The sequence below is a fragment of the Apodemus sylvaticus genome, chromosome 22 (assembly GCF_947179515.1).
Source record: "Apodemus sylvaticus chromosome 22, mApoSyl1.1, whole genome shotgun sequence".
In the NCBI taxonomy this organism is placed as follows: domain Eukaryota; kingdom Metazoa; phylum Chordata; class Mammalia; order Rodentia; family Muridae; genus Apodemus; species Apodemus sylvaticus.
Window position 1 is genome coordinate 29,591,344 of NC_067493.1, and position 19,706 is coordinate 29,611,049.

Sequence of the window (19,706 nt, forward strand, 5' to 3'; positions counted from 1 at the left end):
CTGAGGTCTTTTCGATTTCTTTCTTCAAAGACTTGAAGATCTTGTCATACATATCTTTCACTTGTTTGCTTAGAGTCACACCAAGATATTGTATATTGTTTGTGGCTATTGTGAAAGGTGTCATTTCCCTAATTTCTTTCTCAGCCTATGTATCCTTCGAGTATAGGAAGGCTACTGATTTGCTTGAGTTAATTTTATATCTGGCCACTTTGCTGAAGTTGTTTATCAGCTGTAAGAATTCTCTGGTGGAGTTTTTGGGATTGCTTAATATACTATCATATCATCGGCAAATAGTGATTTTTTGACTTCTTCCTTTCCTATTTGTATTCTTTTGAACTCCTTTTGTTGTATAATTGTTCTATGTAGAACTTCATGTACTATATTGAATAAATATGGAGAGAGCAGACAGCCTTGTCTAGTCCATTATTTTAGTGGCATTGCTTCAAGTTTCTCTCCATTTATTTTGATGTTGGCTACTGGGTCACTGTATATTGCTTTTATTATGTTTATTTATGAGCCTTGCATTCTTGTTCTTTCCAAGACCTTTAAGATGAAAGGATGCTGAATATTCTCAAATGATTTTTCAGCATCTAATGAACTGACCATGTGTTTTTTCCTTTGAGTTTGTTTATGTAGTGTATTACATTGATGGATTTCTGTATACTGAACCATCCCTGCATCCCTGGGATGAAGCCTACTTGATCATGGGGAAAGATCGTTTTGACATGTTCTTGGATTCAGTGGGCAAGTATATTATTGAGCATTTTTGCATCAATATTCATAAGGGAAATTGCTGTAAAATTCTCTTTCTTTTTTTGGATTTTGTGTTGTTTTGGTATCAGTGTTACTGTGGATTCATAGAACGAGTTGGGTACTCTTCCTTCTGTTTCTATTTTGTAAAATAGTTTGAAACGTATTGGTGTTAATTCTTATTTGAAAGTCAGATAGAGTTCTGCACTAAAACCATCTGGTCCTGTGCTCTTTTTGGTTGGGAGACTGTCAATGAACATTTCAATTTCTTGAGTGGTTTTGGGACGATTTAGATGTTCTATCTGATCCTGATTAAACTTTGGTAGTTTGTATCTGTCTAGCAAAGGGTCCATTTCATCCAGATTATCCAGTTGGTTTGAGTATAGGCTTTTGTAGTAGGATATGATAAGTTTTTGAATTTCCTCAGTTTCTGTTGTTCTATCTCCCTTTTCATTTCTGATTTTATTAATTTTGATAGTGTGTGTGTACCCTCTGGTTAGTCTGGCTAAAATCTTATCTATCTTGTTGATTTTCTCAAAGAATCATCTCCTCATTTTCTTGCTTCTTTGTATAGTTCTACTTGTTTGTGCTTGGTTGATTTTATCCCTGAGTTTGATGATTTCCTGCCTTCTACTCCTCTTTGGGGTATTAGCTTCGTTCTGTTCTAAAGTTTTCAGGTGTGCTGTTAAGCTACTAGTGTATGCACTCACCAGTTTCTTTTTGGAAGCACTCATGGCTATGAGTTTTCCTCTTAGCACTGCTTTCATTGTGTCCCACAAATTTGGGTATGCTGTGCCTTCATTTTCATTAAATTCTAAAAAGGTTGTGGATTCTTTTCTTATTTCTTCCTTGACCGAGATATCATTGAGTAGAACATTTTTCAGCTTCCATATGTATGTGGGCTCCCTGTTGTTTTTGTTGCTATTGATGACCACACTTACTCCATAGTGATCTGATAGGAGACATGGAATTATTTCATTCTTATATCTGTTAAAGTCTGTTTTGTGACCAATTATATGGTCAATTTTGGAGAAGGTACCTTGAGGTGCTGAGAAGAAGGTATATTCTTTTGATTTAGCATGACATGCTCTATAGATATTTATTAAATCCATTTCGTCCAAAATTTCAGTTAGTTTCACTGTGTCTCTGTTAACTTGTGTTTCCCTGATCTGTCCATTGAGGATAGTTGGCTGTTGAAGTCCCCCACAATTATTGTGTGGGGTGTGATGTGTGCTTTAAGTTTTAGTAAAGTTACTTTTACAAATGAGGATGCCCTTTTATTTGCAGCATAGATATTCAAAATTGAGAGTTCTTCCTGGTAGAGTTTACCTTTAATGAGTATAAAGTGTCCCTCTGTGTGTTTTTTTTTTTTTGATGACTTTTGGGTGAAAGTCTATTTTATTGGAAATCAAAATGGCTACTCCAGATTATTTCATGAGACCATTGTATTGGAAATTTTTTTTGAGCCTTTCCTCTGAGATAATGTTTGTATTTGACACTGAGATGCATCTCCTGTATGCAGCAAAATGTTTGGTACTGTCTGTGTATCCAGTTGTTAGTCTATGTCTTCATTTTTGGGAATTGAGTCCATTGTTGTTAAGAGATGTTTAGGAATGGTGATTTTTGATGCTTCTATTTTTGATGTAAATTTTGTTTGTGTGGTTATCGTATTTTGAGTTTGTTGAAAGAAAATTAATTTCTTTCTTTTTCTAGTTTGTAGTTTCCCTCCTTTTGTTGGTGTTTTCCAAATTTTTAAATTTTTAAAAGTGAGTTCTTGTCCAGTGGTTGGGATACGATTGATAGTATTAATATGGATGTTCTAGACCTGGTCTCTATGCCTGGGAAAAGTACATAACAAAGAGGCACAGCATGCAAAGGAGAAGGAAGTGTACAGCACAGAGGGCTGCTCCAATGTGTCAAGAGCAGCAACATATAACATATAATTTAGTAAGCTGTACCCATCTAAGGGGTAGATTCTAGCCGAATGGAGGCTATGCGGTGGCCCAGCTATTATTCTGCATAAAAAAATATTAAAATATAAAAGCAGTGTGTTTGGCCTTCATTTGGGAACATAAATCATTGACGTTTGTAGCAAAACGTGCACTACTATCCCAGGGGGACCTCCACTCTCTTGTCACCTCTCCTCCAATTTCATCAGACTCATGAACTATACAGCTAAGCATCCCTTCTTCCACCCATATTCCCTGTTCTCTGAGATGTCTGAGCCAAGCCAAGCTACCTTGAGCAGTCCACCATCTCAGAGGTACCTCCATTCTCCCACTGCCTTCCCCAATCTCCAACAGACCAGAGACTCCTGAACTATACAGGTTAACTTGGCTTGCCCTACAATATTCCCTGCTTGCTATGAACTCTGAATCAAGTCAAGCTACCCTAACCAACTGCTATCCAAAGGGAACCTTCATTCTACCACTAGCTCTCTAACACCCTCATCAGACTCCTGAATCACACAGGTTAGATTCCCTTAAGTGAGCCATCTTCCCTGCTCTCTGAGACATCTGACCAAGCCAAGATGCCCTGAGCACCCTTCTATCCAAGGGAGACCTTCATTCTCCTGCTACCAACCTACCCACTGTCATCAGACATGAGCTTCCTGAATTTCACAAAACTTCAGGTCTAGAAACATACAGCCAAATGATACCCATTAGAAGACTTCCACACTAGGACCATTGATGTTCACCTCCCACCAATACCTACTTAAACAAGAACATCTAGGGACCAAAACCATCCAGCAAGCTAAAAGGCAACAAAAAGACTCAATCAACAATAGCCTGGGCAATATGACACCTCCAAAGCAACTGTACCTTACTACAGCAAGTTGTGGATATTTTAGCAAACAAAACAGAAAAATATGACCTAAAATCAAGTATTATAAAGATGATAGTCATATTTAAAGATTCAATGAATAAAAGTCTTAAGGAAATACATAAAAATACAACCAAACAGATAGATGTCTTCAGAGAGAAATCAAGTGAATCCCTTAAAGATTACAAGAAAATACAATGAAACAGGTGAACAAAATAAATAAAACTGCATAAGACCTGAAAGTAGAAATACAAGCAATAAAGAAAACGCAAACTGAGAAAATCCTGGAGATGGAAAATCTAGGGAATGGGGCAGGCAGAACTGATGGAAGCCTCACCAACAGAATGCAGGAGATAAAAGAGGACATCTTGGTTTAGAAGATACAATAGAAGAAGCTGAAGCATCAGTCAAGGAAAATGTTAAATCAAAAATATTCCTGTCATGAAATATCCAGGAAATCTTGGATACTCTGAAAAGACCTTTCATAGGAATAGTAGCAATAGAAGAATGTGAGGAGTCCCACTTCCAAAGCACTAAAATTATTCTCAACATAATCATAAAAGATTTTGTTCCCAATAAAAGAAAGAAATGCCAACAAACATACCAGAAGTTTTTTAACCAATTAGACTAGATCAGAAAAGAAAATCGTCCTAGCACATAATAATGAAAACACAAAATCTATGGAACAAAGAAAGAATTTGAAAAGTGGTAAAGGAAATGGTGAGGTAACTCACAAATGCCTTCTTAGAGAGTCAGAATTACACCTGATTTCTCAACAGTGACACAAATTGCCATAAGGGCTTGGTCATATGCCTTGCAACCTCTAATTAACCACAGGTACCAACTCAGAGACTACTGTCCCCAACAAACTCTCAATCACCATATATGAAAAAAAAATGAGATACTTCAAGACAAACCTAAATTCAAACACTATCTATACATAAATCAAACCCTACAGAAAATGATAGAAGGAAAAGTACAACCCACAAAAGATAACTACATGTAAGAAAACACAGGAAATAAGTGCTTCTATACTACCAAAAGATGAAAAGCACATACACAAACACAAATACACATACACACCACCATGAACACCACCAAAACAAACACCAACCACAACACCAAGACAACCAACACCACAACCACCATCACCAACAACAATAAAATAACATGAAATAACAATTACTGGTCATTAATATCTCTCAAAATCAATAGATTCAGTTCCACATTAAAATACACAGGCTAACAGAATGGATTCAAAAACAGGATTTATTACTCTGCTTCATACAAGAAACACACTTCAGCAGTAAGGATAGATATAACCTCAGATTAAAGGGCTGGAAAAAAGTTTTGCAAGCAAATTGGCCAAAGGAGTAAGCTTGACTTATCTGTTAATAATCTATAATAAATTAGTATCTATTAATAAATAAATTAGATATTAATTCTAATAAAAATAGATATTCATCTAATAATATAAACTTTCAACTAAAATTAATCAAAAGAGACACGGGACACTTCATACACATAAAAGGAAAATAATACTAAGATGATATCTTAATTCTGAGCATCTATGCCATAAGCACAAGGGCACAGTTCTCAATGAAATATAGCTTAAATAGTACAACAAACCCTACACATTAATAGTGAGAGACTTCAGCGCCCCACTCTCATTAACTGTCAGGACTTCCAGAAAAAAAATGAGAAATAATGACACTAATAAACATTATGAATCAAATGACCCTAACAGACATCTATAGAATGCTTCACCCAAACTCAAAAAAATATGCACCTTCTCCTTAGGACAGTATAGATCCTCCTCCAAAATTTACCATATATCCATTCACAGAGAAAGCTTCAATAGATATAAGAAAATTGAAATAGTCTTTCATCTAATCATCCAGCTATGGAGTAAGCTGGATTTCCACGACAGAAACACCAGGAAGCCTAGATACTCCTGCAAATTGATCAATTCTGCACTCTATGCTCTCTAGGTCAGAAAAGAAATAAAAGAAATTAATAGTTTTCAGAATTTAATTAGAATAAAGGTACAAAATTCCCAAATTGATGAGACACAGGACAGCTTGACTTGACTCAGAGGGCACAGAAAGCAGGGAAGATTCCCTCTTTCCCTCTTAATATTAACATGTATTTTTATCATCAGGAAACATTGGAATATTCCACATTAAAATCAATGGCAGGCACATATTATGGAAGAATGTTTCCATTGGGAAAATAGAGTTATAGTTCTCTTTTGCTTATTTTTCAATATAGAGAGTCAAGCAAATATATTTCCCTAATATTAGACTAATGTTTAGTCTAATAATATCTAGTCCTTCAGTATTCTGATAATTTAATAATTACAGGATTATTCATTTCTTTTGAAACTAGTTCATGCTCTATATACTGGTAAGTACAAAACTTGTCTGAGGAAACGTTTGACAATATAGTGTCCTATGTGTATCATTGTGATTGTAGAACAATTTTAATCAAAAAAATGTCTGATCTGGCAAGGGCTCACATCCATAGGCCTTCTAGATCTGTGTGACCCATCTGGTATGCTACACCTTTAGCATCTTGCTGGAATACAGACCTTCCCTTAGAACACAACTTTATTCTCTAACAATGTAGATGATGTTAGTTTGTAGGAGGATGCAATCATGTTTGAAAGTGGCCTCTAACTGATGGACAGAGAATGTGATAAATAGAGAAAGACTTGACATAATGAGTCAGAGATAGGATACACAGAATTCTCATGCGAATAGACAGGAAGTATAGGCTACTTAAGAGCATAGAATATTGAATCAATACTGGAGGGCTGTAGTGGAAAATATTAAAACAGCAATCCACACTACCACTGGAAAATCACCAGTGGATGGTGATTCTCTGGAACACAGTTAAATTGTTACCTGAAGAAACACATCACAAAATATTAGTTTAAAATCAAAAGGCAACACAATCGTTTGGTGCAGTAGGTAGCATCTTAATCTTTAAGATATTTTAAGTTAGTATTAGTGTTAGTGTGAGTTAGTTGGGGTTAGGGTTAGGGTTAGGATTAGGGTTAGGAATAGGGTTAGGGTTAGGGTTTGGGTTAAGGTTAGGGTTAGGGTTAGCCATGTCTGTTGGGCTGAAAACAGGCCAGTCATCTGTCTTCCAGTATCTTTCTGGCGCTAATGTGGATTGTTTTGTGAAATATTTAACACTAAACATGAGAGGCCAATGTGGGACACAAGAATGTACAAGAAATGTAATATTCCTAGCCTATGAGTTAAGAATTTAGTCTTGGCAAGCAGTACAGTGTCGAGTCATGTGATGCCTCAAGCACAGGAACCTTCAAACAAAAAAAAGTGGGCTCTGAGGTCCCCTGCTGTGAAAAGAGGCAAGATGGCTGCTCTTAATCAGTGAACTGGAGAAAGGAAGCTGCCTACTGATTGTGCCAGATATTGGTTGAATTCTGAATTCATAAAATTAGGATTATTTGCTTTTAGTATAGATTTATATACAGGTTTTGTCTGAATCACCTGGGAAATTTGCCAACAGCTTGGATCTAGAATAGGGAAAATTATTGACTTCAAGGACAGAGCAATGATAATTGGCTACTATGAATACGTATAATTAATAGAAATGTGCCTATAGGTAGAGAGCAAAACAAATAGATGGTATAACAGATATTAATAAAATAGATGTCTGTATCTCCAGGCAGGGAGTATAACAGAATAGATGGTATAATATAATCTATAGGAAATTCATCTTCTTTGAATGTGGGCTTCATGGGAATTTTAAGTTAAAATCCTGATTTGACAAGCTATCTGTTTCTTATTAGCAGGTGTTAATAAAAGTATGATTAAATAGTTTTAATAGTTAGGAAAGAAGACAGATTTTCAAAACGAGTAAAATTATGAGGTTTTTAGTTGTTTTGTTATTCCACTGAAAGAGAAGGCAGGATACAAGCTTTCCTTGTTGCTGATTGAATGATATGCTGATTTGAGAAAAAGATTTTGTCTTTGTGTTTTTAGAATAGGTGATTAGTGCCTATATACCTTCTAAAGATATATGGACCAGGTATTACAGAGGGAGACTGCCTGAATATGAATTCAGGTGAATCAAATGAAAAACTATTCTTCATGCTACCCCCCATATGGCACAAATGCCTGGATGGTAGTAGTGTGGGATTTATATATTTTAAATATTTCATACTACAGAGGGAGGTTCATTGTATGCAGTTCAATTGCGTTCAGTTGAGTTTCTTCCTGAGTTCCCTTCAGTTTGTAAAGTTTGTGAAGTGAAGGTCAGCAGAGGCATTTGAATCCAGAGAATAAAAAATAGACAGAAAATTAAAAATAAATTCCAAACTTAGTTTGAATCCAACCAGAGCAATTCAGTGAGAAGCTGAGAAAAGCCCCCTTGAATCAGTAAGCTTGGATAGGATCTTAAGCCAAAGCATATGCCTTGAAACAGCCAGGCGTGAGTTCAGATAGAACTAGAAAGGGTGAGTTCATTCAGCAGTAAATCTCTGAGATGATGATTACATCTGGTGAATAAAAGGTACAATTACAATGGCAAATTGCATATGCAGTGCTGATTGTTTTTGGCACCATGACATAAACACAGACATAGTTAGGAAGAGTCTTCAATTGAAAGAATGCCTCCATTAGCTCATGTCTAGAAATGCTCCAGGGCATATTCTTAATTAGTGACTGACAACCAAACTCACTGTGGTTGACACCATCCTTGGGAAGTTAGTCCTGGGTTATATATGAAAGCAGGTGAGCAACCCATTAGGTGACATTTATGCAGAGCTTCTGCGTCAGTTCCTGCCTTCTATTCCTGCCTTGTGTCTCTGCCTTGACTTCTTTTTTTGAAGGGAAGGGATCTGAATTGTAAGCTTAAATAAACCCTCTCGAACCAAGTTGCTTTTGCCCATGTTCTTTATCACAGAAATCACAACAATAGAATGCTACTTAGGAAACCAATCTTTCTTTATTCTATTTTCTATACTGAGTTGGAGACTATATTTCAATCTTTTTCCTATCTATTCATTTTAAAACAGTCCCATAACCCCTAAAGAAATAGACGGGGTCATAGAAAGTCTTCCAACCAAAAAAATCACAGGACCAGATGGTTTCAGTGCAGAATTCGATCAGACCTTCAAAGAAGACCTAACACCAATACTCTTCAAACTATTCCACAAAATAGAAACTGTAGAAACCCTACCCAATTCCTTCTACGAAGCCACAATTATGCTGATACCAAAACCACACAAAGATCCAACAAAGAAAGAAAACTTCAGACCAATCTCCCTTATGAACATCGATGCAAAAATACGCAATAAAATTCTTGCCAACCGAATCTAAGCACACATGAAAACGATCATCCACCATGATCAAGTAGGCTTTATCCCAGGGATGCAGGGTTGGTTCAATATACGGAAATCCATCAACGCAATCCACTACATAAACAAACTCAAAGAAAAAAACCACATGGTCATTTCATTGGATGCTGAAAAAGCATTGGACAAAATTCAGCATCCTTTCATGCTTAAAGTCTTGGAAAGAACAGGAATTCAAGGCCCATACCTAAACATCGTTAAAGCAATATACAGCAAACCGGTAGCCAGCATCAAACTAAATGGAGAGAAACTTGAAGCAATCCCACTAAAATCACGAACTAGACAGGGATGCCCCCTTTCTCCTTATCTTTTCAATATTGTACTTGAGGTACTAGCTCAGGAAGTTAGACAAGATAAGGAGGTCAAAGGGATACAAATTGGAAAGGAAGAAGTCAAATTATCATTATTTGCAGATGACATGATAGTCTACCTAAGTGACCAAAAAAAAAAAAAAAAAAAAAAAAAAAAACTCCACTAGAGAACTCCTACAGCTGATAAACAACTTCAGCAAAGTAGCAGGTTATAAAATCAACTCAAGCAAATCAGTGGCCTTCCTATCTCAAAGGATAAGCAGGCTGAGAAAGAAATTAGGGAAATGACCCCCTTCACAATAGCCACAAACAGTATAAAGTACCTTGGGGTGACTCTTACCAAACATGTGAAAGATCTGTATGACAAGAACTTCAAGACTCTGAAGAAGGAAATGGAAGAAGACCTCAAAAAATGGGAAAACCTCCCATGCTCATGGATCGGCAGGATCAATATAGTTAAAATGGCCACTTTGCCAAAAGCAATATACAGATTCAATGCAATACCCATCAAAATCCAAATTCAATTCTTCACAGAGTTAGAAAGAGCAATTCTCAAATTCATCTGGAATAACAAAAAACCCAGGGTAGCTAAAATTATTCTCAGCAACAAAAGAAATTCTGGGGGAATCAGTATCCCTGACCTCAAGCAATACTACAGAGCAATAGTGTTAAAAACTGCATAGTATTGGTACAGTGACAGGCAGGCAGATCAATGGAACAGGATTGAAGATCCAGAAATGAACCCACACACCTATGGCCACTTGATCCTCGACAAAGGGGCTGAAAACATCCAATGGGAAAAAGATAGCCTTTTCAACAATGGTGCTGGTTCAACTGGATGTCAACATGCAGAAGAATGCGAATTGATCCATCCTTGTCTCCTTGTACTAAGCTCAAATCCAAATGGGTCAAGGACCTCCACATAAAGCCAGACACTCTGAAGCTAATAGAAAAGAAACTGGGGAACACCCTTGAGGACATCGGTACAGGGAGAAAGTTTCTGAACAGAACACCAATAGCGTATGCTCTAAGAGCAAGAATTGACAAATGGGACCTCATAAGGTTACAGAGTTTCTGTAAGGCAAAGGACACCATCAAAAGAACAAATTGGCAACCAACAAATTGGGAAAAGATCTTCACCAATGCTACATCAGATAGAGGGCTAAAATCCAATATATATAAAGAACTCAATAAGTTAGACTCCAGAAAACCAACAACCCTATTAAAAATGGGGTACAGAGTTGAAGAAAGAATTCTCACCTGAAGAACTTCAGATGGCGGAGAAGCATCTTAAAAAATGCTCAACTTCATTAGTCATTAGGGAAATGCAAATCAAAACAACCCTGAGATTTCACCTTACACCAGTCAGAATGGCTAAGATTAAAAATTCAGGAGACAGCAGGTGTTGGAGAGGGTGTGGAGAAAGAGGAACACTCCTCCACTGCTGGTGGGGTTGCAAATTGGTACAACCACTCTGGAAATGGGTCTGGCGGTTCCTCCGAAAACTGGGCACCTCACTTCCAGAAGATCCTGCTATACCACTCCTGGGCATATACCCAGAGGATTCCCCACCATGTAATAAGGATACATGCTCTACTATGTTCATAGCAGCCCTATTTATAATTGCCAGATGCTGGAAAGATCCCAGGTATCCCTCAACAGAAGAGTGGATGCAAAAAATGTGGTATATCTACACAATGGAGTACTATTCAGCCATTAGAAACAATGAATTCATGAAATTCTTAGGCAAATGGATGGAGCTGGAGAATATCATACTAAGTTGAATAACCCAGACTCAAAAGATCAATCATGGTATGCACTCACTAATAAGTGGATATTAACCTAGAAACCTGGAATACCCAAAACATAATTCACACATCAAATGAGGTACAAGAAGAACGGAGGAGTGGCCCCTTGTTCTGAAAAGACTCAGTGAAGCAGTATAGAGCAAAAACAGAACAGGGAAGTGAGAAGGGTTGGGTGGGAAAACAGGGGGAGGGAAGGGGACTGATGGGACTTTCAGGGAGTGGGGGTCCAGAAAAGGGGAAAACATTCAAAATGTAAATAAATATATCAATAAAAAAAACGAAGTTTTCCTCATAAGTAAATTATATTGATGTGAAAATTGTAATAGGACAGGTTAATACAATATCATATAGCTGTATGTATCCTTCTTGTACTTTGAAGTATTTTACATATTTAATTTATTCATCACATTGTGTGCTTGAGTATATTATATGCATGGCATTTGTGCAAGTGGTCATAGAGACCAAAGGAGGACTTCAGATACTAAGAGCTGTAATTACTGGTAGTTGTGAACCACCAACTGGGTGTGTGCTAAGCATTGAACCAGGGTCCTCTGCGAGAAGAGTAAGTGTTCTTAACCACCAAGCCACTCGTTCATTCCCAGTTTGAGACACTTTTTTGAGAGACTTGCAAAATCTAAGCCATCTAGAAGAGGGTTACTATCAATTAATATCAAGGAATATTGTCTATTTTATAAATATTTTACAAATTCCAAGATAACCAAAATAATGAAAGCGAAAAGTATAATTTTCTTGGTATTGTAGAATTTGGGTCCTGGTGGAATTTTGAAAAACGGCCTTATAAGAAGTGAAAATGAAGAATGGAAAAGAATTCGATCATTGGTTTCTCCAACCTTCACCAGTGGAAAACTGAAGGAGGTAAGAAAATAAAGGATGTTTTTTTATACATGTGATCAATTCTGAGGACAGGGTGAAGTAATATATTCTTCAAAGAAATGTTCCTTTGTGCATCACATTGCTAAGAATTGTCTTTCTTTTCTTTGTTGATGTTGTTATTTTTATTGTTCTTCCTTTTATGGTTTTTATTTGTTTCAGTGGAGGTTTCTCTTTCACCTCTGTTAAAATGTGACTCTTTTCATAATTTCAAAAGTCTTGTTATTTGGGAACCTCAGATGTTGACATTTGTCAATGCAGTGTATTGTATTTTATACTTAGATGTTCCCCATCATCCAACACTATGGAGATGTGCTGGTGAAAAATATGAGACTGGAAGTAGAGAAAGGCAAACCCATTGCTGTGAGAGAGTGAGTAGTAATGCTTGTATTGGCTGTGGGATCTGTCACTTCTGGAGACCTCCCCTACTTTTCAAGTACCCCAGATTATTCTAGACAGAGAAAAGGGACAAGTTTGATGTTATCCTCCTGTAAACCATGTATTAAGAAACACCTCCCAGATTAATTTTAGAGAATCTCCCTCTTGTGTATATGAAACAAAATTAGATTAGCTTTTGTTGTCTCTTATTTCAGAAGACAAACTATATAGTTTAGAATGAAAGATGAAATTTAGGTAAGATACAGCTCTCAATATTAAAAAATGAAAGAGGAGAATATATGAGGTTCATTAATTTGTCATGAGTATGACAGTTTATATCTTTGGACAGTCTAAAATTTATGGTTTGCTGAGCATCTTAGAAATATACAGGAAAAGACAAATCTCTTCTACCTCTATTTAATTAAACTAAAGAGGGATGACTTTCTGGAAATTATGTGGGCAGTAAAATCACGTGGAATTTTGAAGATGCCACAATAGTAAACTCAGGCTGCACTAAACATAATACAGACAAATTGTCCCATAGTTCAGGATCTGTGTTGGTCTCATATCAAACCCTTTGTCTTTCTTAGCATTTTTGCTGCCTACAGCTTGGATGTGATCATTAGCACCTCATTTGGAGTAAAGGTGGATTCCCTCAACAATGCTCAAGATCCTTTTTTGAGTAATATCAGGAAGTTTCATAAACTTAACCTTTTCAATCCATTAATTTTCTCTATGGGTATGTTGTCTATTTTTAAACTATTACAATCTTAGTCTTATTGTAGCATTCAAAGTACAATATACTTTACAGCATATCAATACACAATTAATTCTCCCTCCTTCAGGCTTCACTGCTATATGATCTGTATTATCCCCCTTTGTACTTCCATCTTATATGTGGTTATTCCTCATCGCTACATACTTTGCTCTTTTTAGATAATTTTATTACATGACCATGTCATTTCTGTCTTTGAGACAATGCCATGATTTATATTTATACATTTACATATATTAATCATTTCACTATATCTTGAAAGAAACTTAAATGAATATCATTTACTTTTAATGTTTGTAATTTTTCTGGATAGTATATTAATTTTAGGAGTAAGTACAGAACTCACTATTTTGTGGCAGAGGTTATTCTGTGGCATAATATATAGTATTTGATTTATGAAATTAAGTTCACATATTTATGCATATACATTTAGAGTTGCAATGTTATATGGATCATAGTTCCCTTAAATGCATGAAGTGGTATATACGCTTGTGATTAGTTTTGGTATATCAGAATAGTAATGCATGCTCATTTCCTATGTTGATATTTGATGGTTGGATATATTTCTTGGAATCAGCAAAACAAATTGTAATACAATTGGCTAGTTTGTGTATTGTTTGTTTGTAGACAAACTCATGATCTTGGCTGCTCTGTAACTGGCTATGTAGACCAGATTGGATGAAACTCATAATGACCTGCCTGCCTGTGGTTCCTGACTACAGAGGTTAAAGGATGTGTTACTACTATCAGCATTAGTCTGTGTCCTTTGCTAAAAGAATTGAAACCATTTATTTTCAGATTCTTAATGAAAAGCATTCACTGGTTCTTATCATTTAATGGCACTTTGTGGCCTTGTTTGGTGCTCTTTTTTAACAACTGCCTTAGCAGTTTTAAAACTTTTCCCCCCTCACTCTTGGCTGTAATTATATTTTCTTCAGTCCAGATTCTTCTTTACATTATGTAATACATGGAGGCTTCGCTGTGATTAATTCTTTAGGCAATTCATTAGGCTGACATAGCATTCAGTTTTTGCTTCTCCTTTAATTGTAATCAATAAGTTTTTTGAAATATTAAGACTTATCAACAGATCTTATTTTTTAAACAGGAAATATATCTTTTAAAGAGCCCCTGGCTTTCTTGTTTACTGTTGAAAAGAAAGAAGTCACACTGAGGAACTTCTCTTTATATATGAGTTAGTCCCTCCTTTTGTACCTTCCAATACATTTTTTTATTTGTGTATTCACTGCTTTATCTTTAGTGTTAAATGGTAAGTTTATTCTCTGGTCTTATCTGTGGTATTCTTTGTCCATTTTATAAGTATGTGAGTACACTTGGCATTTTGTAATTTGAATGGACAATTCTTTCCTTCAGTTTGGGGACTTTTGTTTTGTAATTTCATTGACAATATGAGAAAAGTTTCTCTCCATTTGACATAGAATTTGTACCATAGTTCTATGTTGAAACTCATTGAGTTATTTAATCCTTCAAAACTTACATGTTCCATTGAATGGTTTAACAAATTTATCAAAACTCGTGACTGAATAGTCCTAAAACTCTGATTTGCCTTCATGCTCTGAAGTTCTGGCTTCTATATGATCCACTATAATTCTGATACTTTCTGCTGAACTGTGTATTCAACTTTATGAATTTTTTCAATCATCATTTCACTTTGTTTTTCTTCTCTATATCTCTTTATCAAACACTATTTAAATATTATATGTTTATAATATTTTATCTATGTTATATATAATTATTCAATGTGTTTATTTCTTTCAGCTTTTAGCAATCTTAAGTATTATATATATATAATATTATATATATATAATATTATATATATATATAATTCAATGTGTTTATTTTTCAGCTTTTCGTATACTTTTTGGATTAAATCAGAAGATAAGCTTATGTTCTATGAATTCCCTTAACACATGTTTAATCACTTTGATTGTTTATCTTGTATTTTGTAAATTTTATTCATTTGTGGTACTGTAATATTGAAGGAGAATTGATGAAGTATGCTTGAGAACTGAGCAATGCCAATGTGTGGTTATATTAATATTTACATTTTGTTATTATTTTTGTTAATTCTTGTAATTTTGTCTCTTCATTTGGAGTTTTTCTCACTGATCAGGAAAGCCAAGGATGTAGATTATTTTGTTAATTCATGTCATTTTCTTCCTTCATTTGGACTTTTTCTCACTGCCTAGGATGTTGTCTTCTTCTGCTAGGTATGAGTCAAGTGCCCCATATTCGCACTCTAGTGATGTTCTGGGAGAAGATCTATCTTTGAAGAATAAATTTTCTATCACTCAGTAAGCATTCTATGACAATAGAGTGGTGGTTGATTGAAAAATGGTCATTAGTCCTTCCTTAAATTCCAACTATGTATGGCAGAAAAAAGTATACGTTCTCTTTATCATCATAAAGATGTATTAGCTACTGAAGGTAGAAAGAGAAATAGAGGGGAAAGAGAAAAGAAATAAGCCATGATGGGATTACTGTTAACATAGCGTTGCTAAGTGGTAAATGGAGAAACAAAAAGCATTTGAGAAACAAATGGTACTGTGAAAAATGGTAAGGAAAATTTGGGCATTATAATTTAAGTGAAAGTGAGAAAAAGAGAGGGTAAGGTTATAAACCTATATCATGCAAAACAGATACATCTCTGAGAAAAATTAGTCTCAGGGATCCTATACACTAGGAAACTTTATGTTACTAAGAAAGAAGAAGAGATATACAAGATTCTTTAAAAATTGGAAATTACAAAAGGTTTACAAATTGAGAAACTGGGTTGATTTCTTGTATTGACTTTGATATGATATAAATGTGAAATTGCTCAAGATGTAAATGACAATGCAATGGATCTCTTAAATTATTAAATTATCCTATTGCTCTATCTAGGATTTCAAGGACTATATTGAAAAGATAAGGAGTAAGTGAAAAGACTTTTCTTTTCCCTGATTTAGTGGAATTGCTTTCAATTTCTCTCCATTTAGTTTGATGTTAGCTTTTGGCTAGCTGTATATTGTTTTATTGTGTTTAGGTATGTGCCTTGAATCCCTGTTCTCTCCAAGACTTTTACCATAAAAGGGTACTGGGTTTTGACAAAGGGTTTTTCACCATCTACTGAGATGATCGTCATCATGTATTTTTTCTCCATTTGTTTATATGGTGGATTACATTGACAGGTTCTGTGTACTGAGCTACCTGTGCATCACTAGGATAAAGCATACTTGATCCTGGTGGATGATATAGCATTGAATTTGGTTTGTGGATATTTTGTTGAGCATTTTTGCATCGATGTTTGTTGAAAAAAATTGGTCTGAAATTCTCCTTAATTGTGGCACTTTGTGTGGTATGAATGTCAGTGTGACTGTGGGCACAAAGGTGAGTTTGACAACATTGGTTTTCTATATTTTATGGAATAGTTTATGGAGTCTTGACATTAACTCTTCTTTGAAAGTCTGGTAAACTCTGCAGTAAAGTCATCTGTTCCAGGGAATTTTTGATTGTGAGACTTTAAATGACAGCTTCTATTCCACAGGTGTTATAGGATTATTTAGTTTATCTAATGTTTATTTAACTTTGGTAAGTGGTATTTATTTAGTAAGTCACCCATTTAATTTACATTTTCCTATTTTGTGTAATACAGACTTTTGAAATAAGTCTTAATATTTTTTTAATTTCTTCAGTGCCTGCTCTTATATCTTCATTTTCATTAATGCTTTTCTTAATTTGAACACTGTCTTTCTCCCTTTTACTAAGCTTGGCTAAGAGAATCTTTTTTCTCAAAGAACCAGCTTTTGATTTCATGATTCTTTGTATTGTTCTGTTTGTTTTTTGTTGGTTGATTTAAGTTCTAAGATTGACTACTTCCTGCCATCTATTCCTCCTGAGTGTGTTTCCTTCTTTTTGTTTTAGAACTTTCAGGTGTAGTGTTAAATTGCCAGTATGCAATATCACATATTTCTTTATGAAGGCATGTAGTGCTATGGCATTTCCTCTTATCACTGCTTTCATGTTTGGGTATGTTTTGGCTTCATTTTCATTGAATTCTGGAAAGCCTTGGATTTATTTCTTCTTTGACCCAGTGGTCACTGCAAAAAGAGTTCTTCAGTTGCCACGAGGTTTTAGGGTTTCTGTTATTAATGAAGTCCAGTTTTTGAATCCATAGTCATCAAATGATAAACAAAGTATTACTTTAATCTTCTTGTATCTGACTAGGCTTCATTTTTACTGAGTATATGCTCAATTTTTGAGAAGATTTCTTGAGGTGCTGAGAAGAAATGATATTATTTTGTGTTTGGGTGAAATGTTATATAGGTATCTGTTACTCACCTTTGATTTATGCCTTCTGTTATAGGCCCTGTGTTTCAATTTAGCTTCTCTTTTGATGGCCTGTTCAGTGATGAGAGTGGGATGTAGATGCCTCCCACTATTAATGTGTGGGGCTCAATGTGTGATTTGAGCCTCAGTAATGTTTCTTTTAGGATCATGGATACCCTTGTATTTGGCAAACAGATAGAGTTGAGACATCCTCCTAGTGGATATTTCCTTTGACAAGTATGGAGTGATATTCCCGTCCTCTTTTTATTAATGTTGATGGAAAGTCTATTTTATTTGATATTAGAACAGCTACAACATCTGGTTTCTTGGGTTTCTTTGCTTAGAAATAGTTTTCCAGCCACTGATTCAGTTAGTGTCTATCATTTTGGCCAAGATGTGTTTCTTGTATGCAAGTGAATGTTGGACCCTATTTATAAAAGAGTTTTGTAAGCCTCTGACTTTTTATTAGTGAATTGAGTTCATTGATATTGAAAGATATTAATAACCAATGATTGTTATTTCCTGTTAATATTGATAGTGTTTTTGTGTGTGTGTGTGTGTGTGTGTGTGTGTGTTTGTAGGAAAATTATTCTCTTAGTTTTGCTGGTGTGAAATTATTAATTTTTGTGTTTTCTTTGGTGTAGCTAGCCTTGTTCGGTTGGAATTTTCCTCCTAGTATCTACTGTATGGCTAGATTACTGGAATAATAGTGTTTAATTTTTGTTTTGTTGTAAAATATATTGGTTTCTCATTCTAGAGTAATTGAAATATTTGCTGAGTAGAGTAATCTGAGCTGATATAGGTCTTCTCTTGGGGTCTGCTTGACATCTGTCTAGACCTTTCTGGCTTTTAGAATCATTGTTGAGATGTCAAGTGTTATTCTGACTTTATGTGTTTGTTGGCCTTTATTTCTTACAGCTTTCAATATTCTTTCTTTGTTCTGTATATATTGTGTTTTCATTATTGTGCGGCATGAGGAATTTTCTTTTCTGGTCCAATTTATTCTGTGTTCTCTAAGCTTCTTGTATGTTTATAACCATCCTGGTCTTTAAATAAGAAAAATTTTCTTCTGTGATTTTGTTGAAGATATTTTGTGGTGTTTTGAGATACAAAATATCCTTATTCTATTCCTATTATTCTTAGGTTTTCTATTTTCATAATATTAGAGATTTTCTGAATGTTTTGTGTCAGGAATTTTTTTAAGATTTAACATTTTCTTTGACTCCTACTTCTTCTACAGTATCTTCTATGAATGAATGCATTTCTCCCATCTCTTGTATTCTGTTGGTAAAACTTGTTTCGGTGTCCCTGATATCTTTCTAGATTTTCTCTCTCCAGGAATTCCTCAGTTTGTGTTTTCTCCATTGCTTCTATTTCCATTTCTCAGGCTTTGAACAGTTTTATGCATTTCCTTCACCAGTTATATGTTCCTGTACATCTTTATGGAATCAATTTATTTGCTTTTTATAGACTTGTATTATCTACATAAGATTAGATTTAAGGTTGTTTTCTTGCTGTTGATGTGTGTTAGGATATACAAAAGTTGCTGTAGTAGAATAGGTGAGTTCTAGTGGTGCCATATTATCCTAGCTTTTCTTGAGTGTATGCTTACTCTAGCCTTTAGTCATCTGTTTGTCCCTGGTTTTGCCTGGTCTGATAGTCAATGCTGTTTTTTTTTTTTTTTTTTTTTTTTTTTTTTTTTTTTTTTTTTTTTTTTTTACTGCATTTATAGCTGGTATTTCTGGGTTGAGCCAGATGGCTACTGCCCTTCAGGAATAATAAATTATTATGACCTGGAAAATGTAGAATAGAGGAGATCACTTTGAAGATTTTCTCAGTATGGTTTTCCTGCTAAAAGTTTCTCAATGACATTGTTTGTTGTATTAGATATGTGTATACATAAGTATGCAGATAATATTGTGTTAAGTGTGTTGGGGAAGATTTTTGACCCCAGAAGTAGTGCAGTAGAGGCAGAAATATTACAATCCTTGACCTCTCCGACCTACTATCAAATTCTTCCTCAAACCCAGACAAGTTTTGAGCTTCATGATAGCATACTTATCTAGCATGTATAAGGGTGTGCAGTTTTTCACCAACACTGCAATTATTTCTTAATTTTTAAACAGTTTCTCTATAATAATCACATCTTCTCTCAAACTATTGTTTCTTGGCCTCAAACTGCAGAACACATGACAATTTAATTTTGTTCATTTTTGTGTATACATACTGTACCATAAAAGACATAGGAACCTCGTTTT

General features: G+C 35.1%; 1 protein-coding gene across 1 annotated transcript in view; it reads left to right on the forward strand.

Moving 5' to 3' along the window:
• LOC127672480 (cytochrome P450 3A13-like) overlaps positions 1 to 19,706 on the forward strand; it is a 77,196-nt gene that overhangs the window by 38,347 nt on the left and 19,143 nt on the right. The window contains exons 5-7 of the mRNA XM_052167624.1: positions 11,841 to 11,954; positions 12,252 to 12,340; positions 12,938 to 13,086. Coding sequence (XP_052023584.1) covers positions 11,841 to 11,954; positions 12,252 to 12,340; positions 12,938 to 13,086 — 352 coding nt within the window. The remainder of the gene's footprint in view (positions 1 to 11,840; positions 11,955 to 12,251; positions 12,341 to 12,937; positions 13,087 to 19,706) is intronic.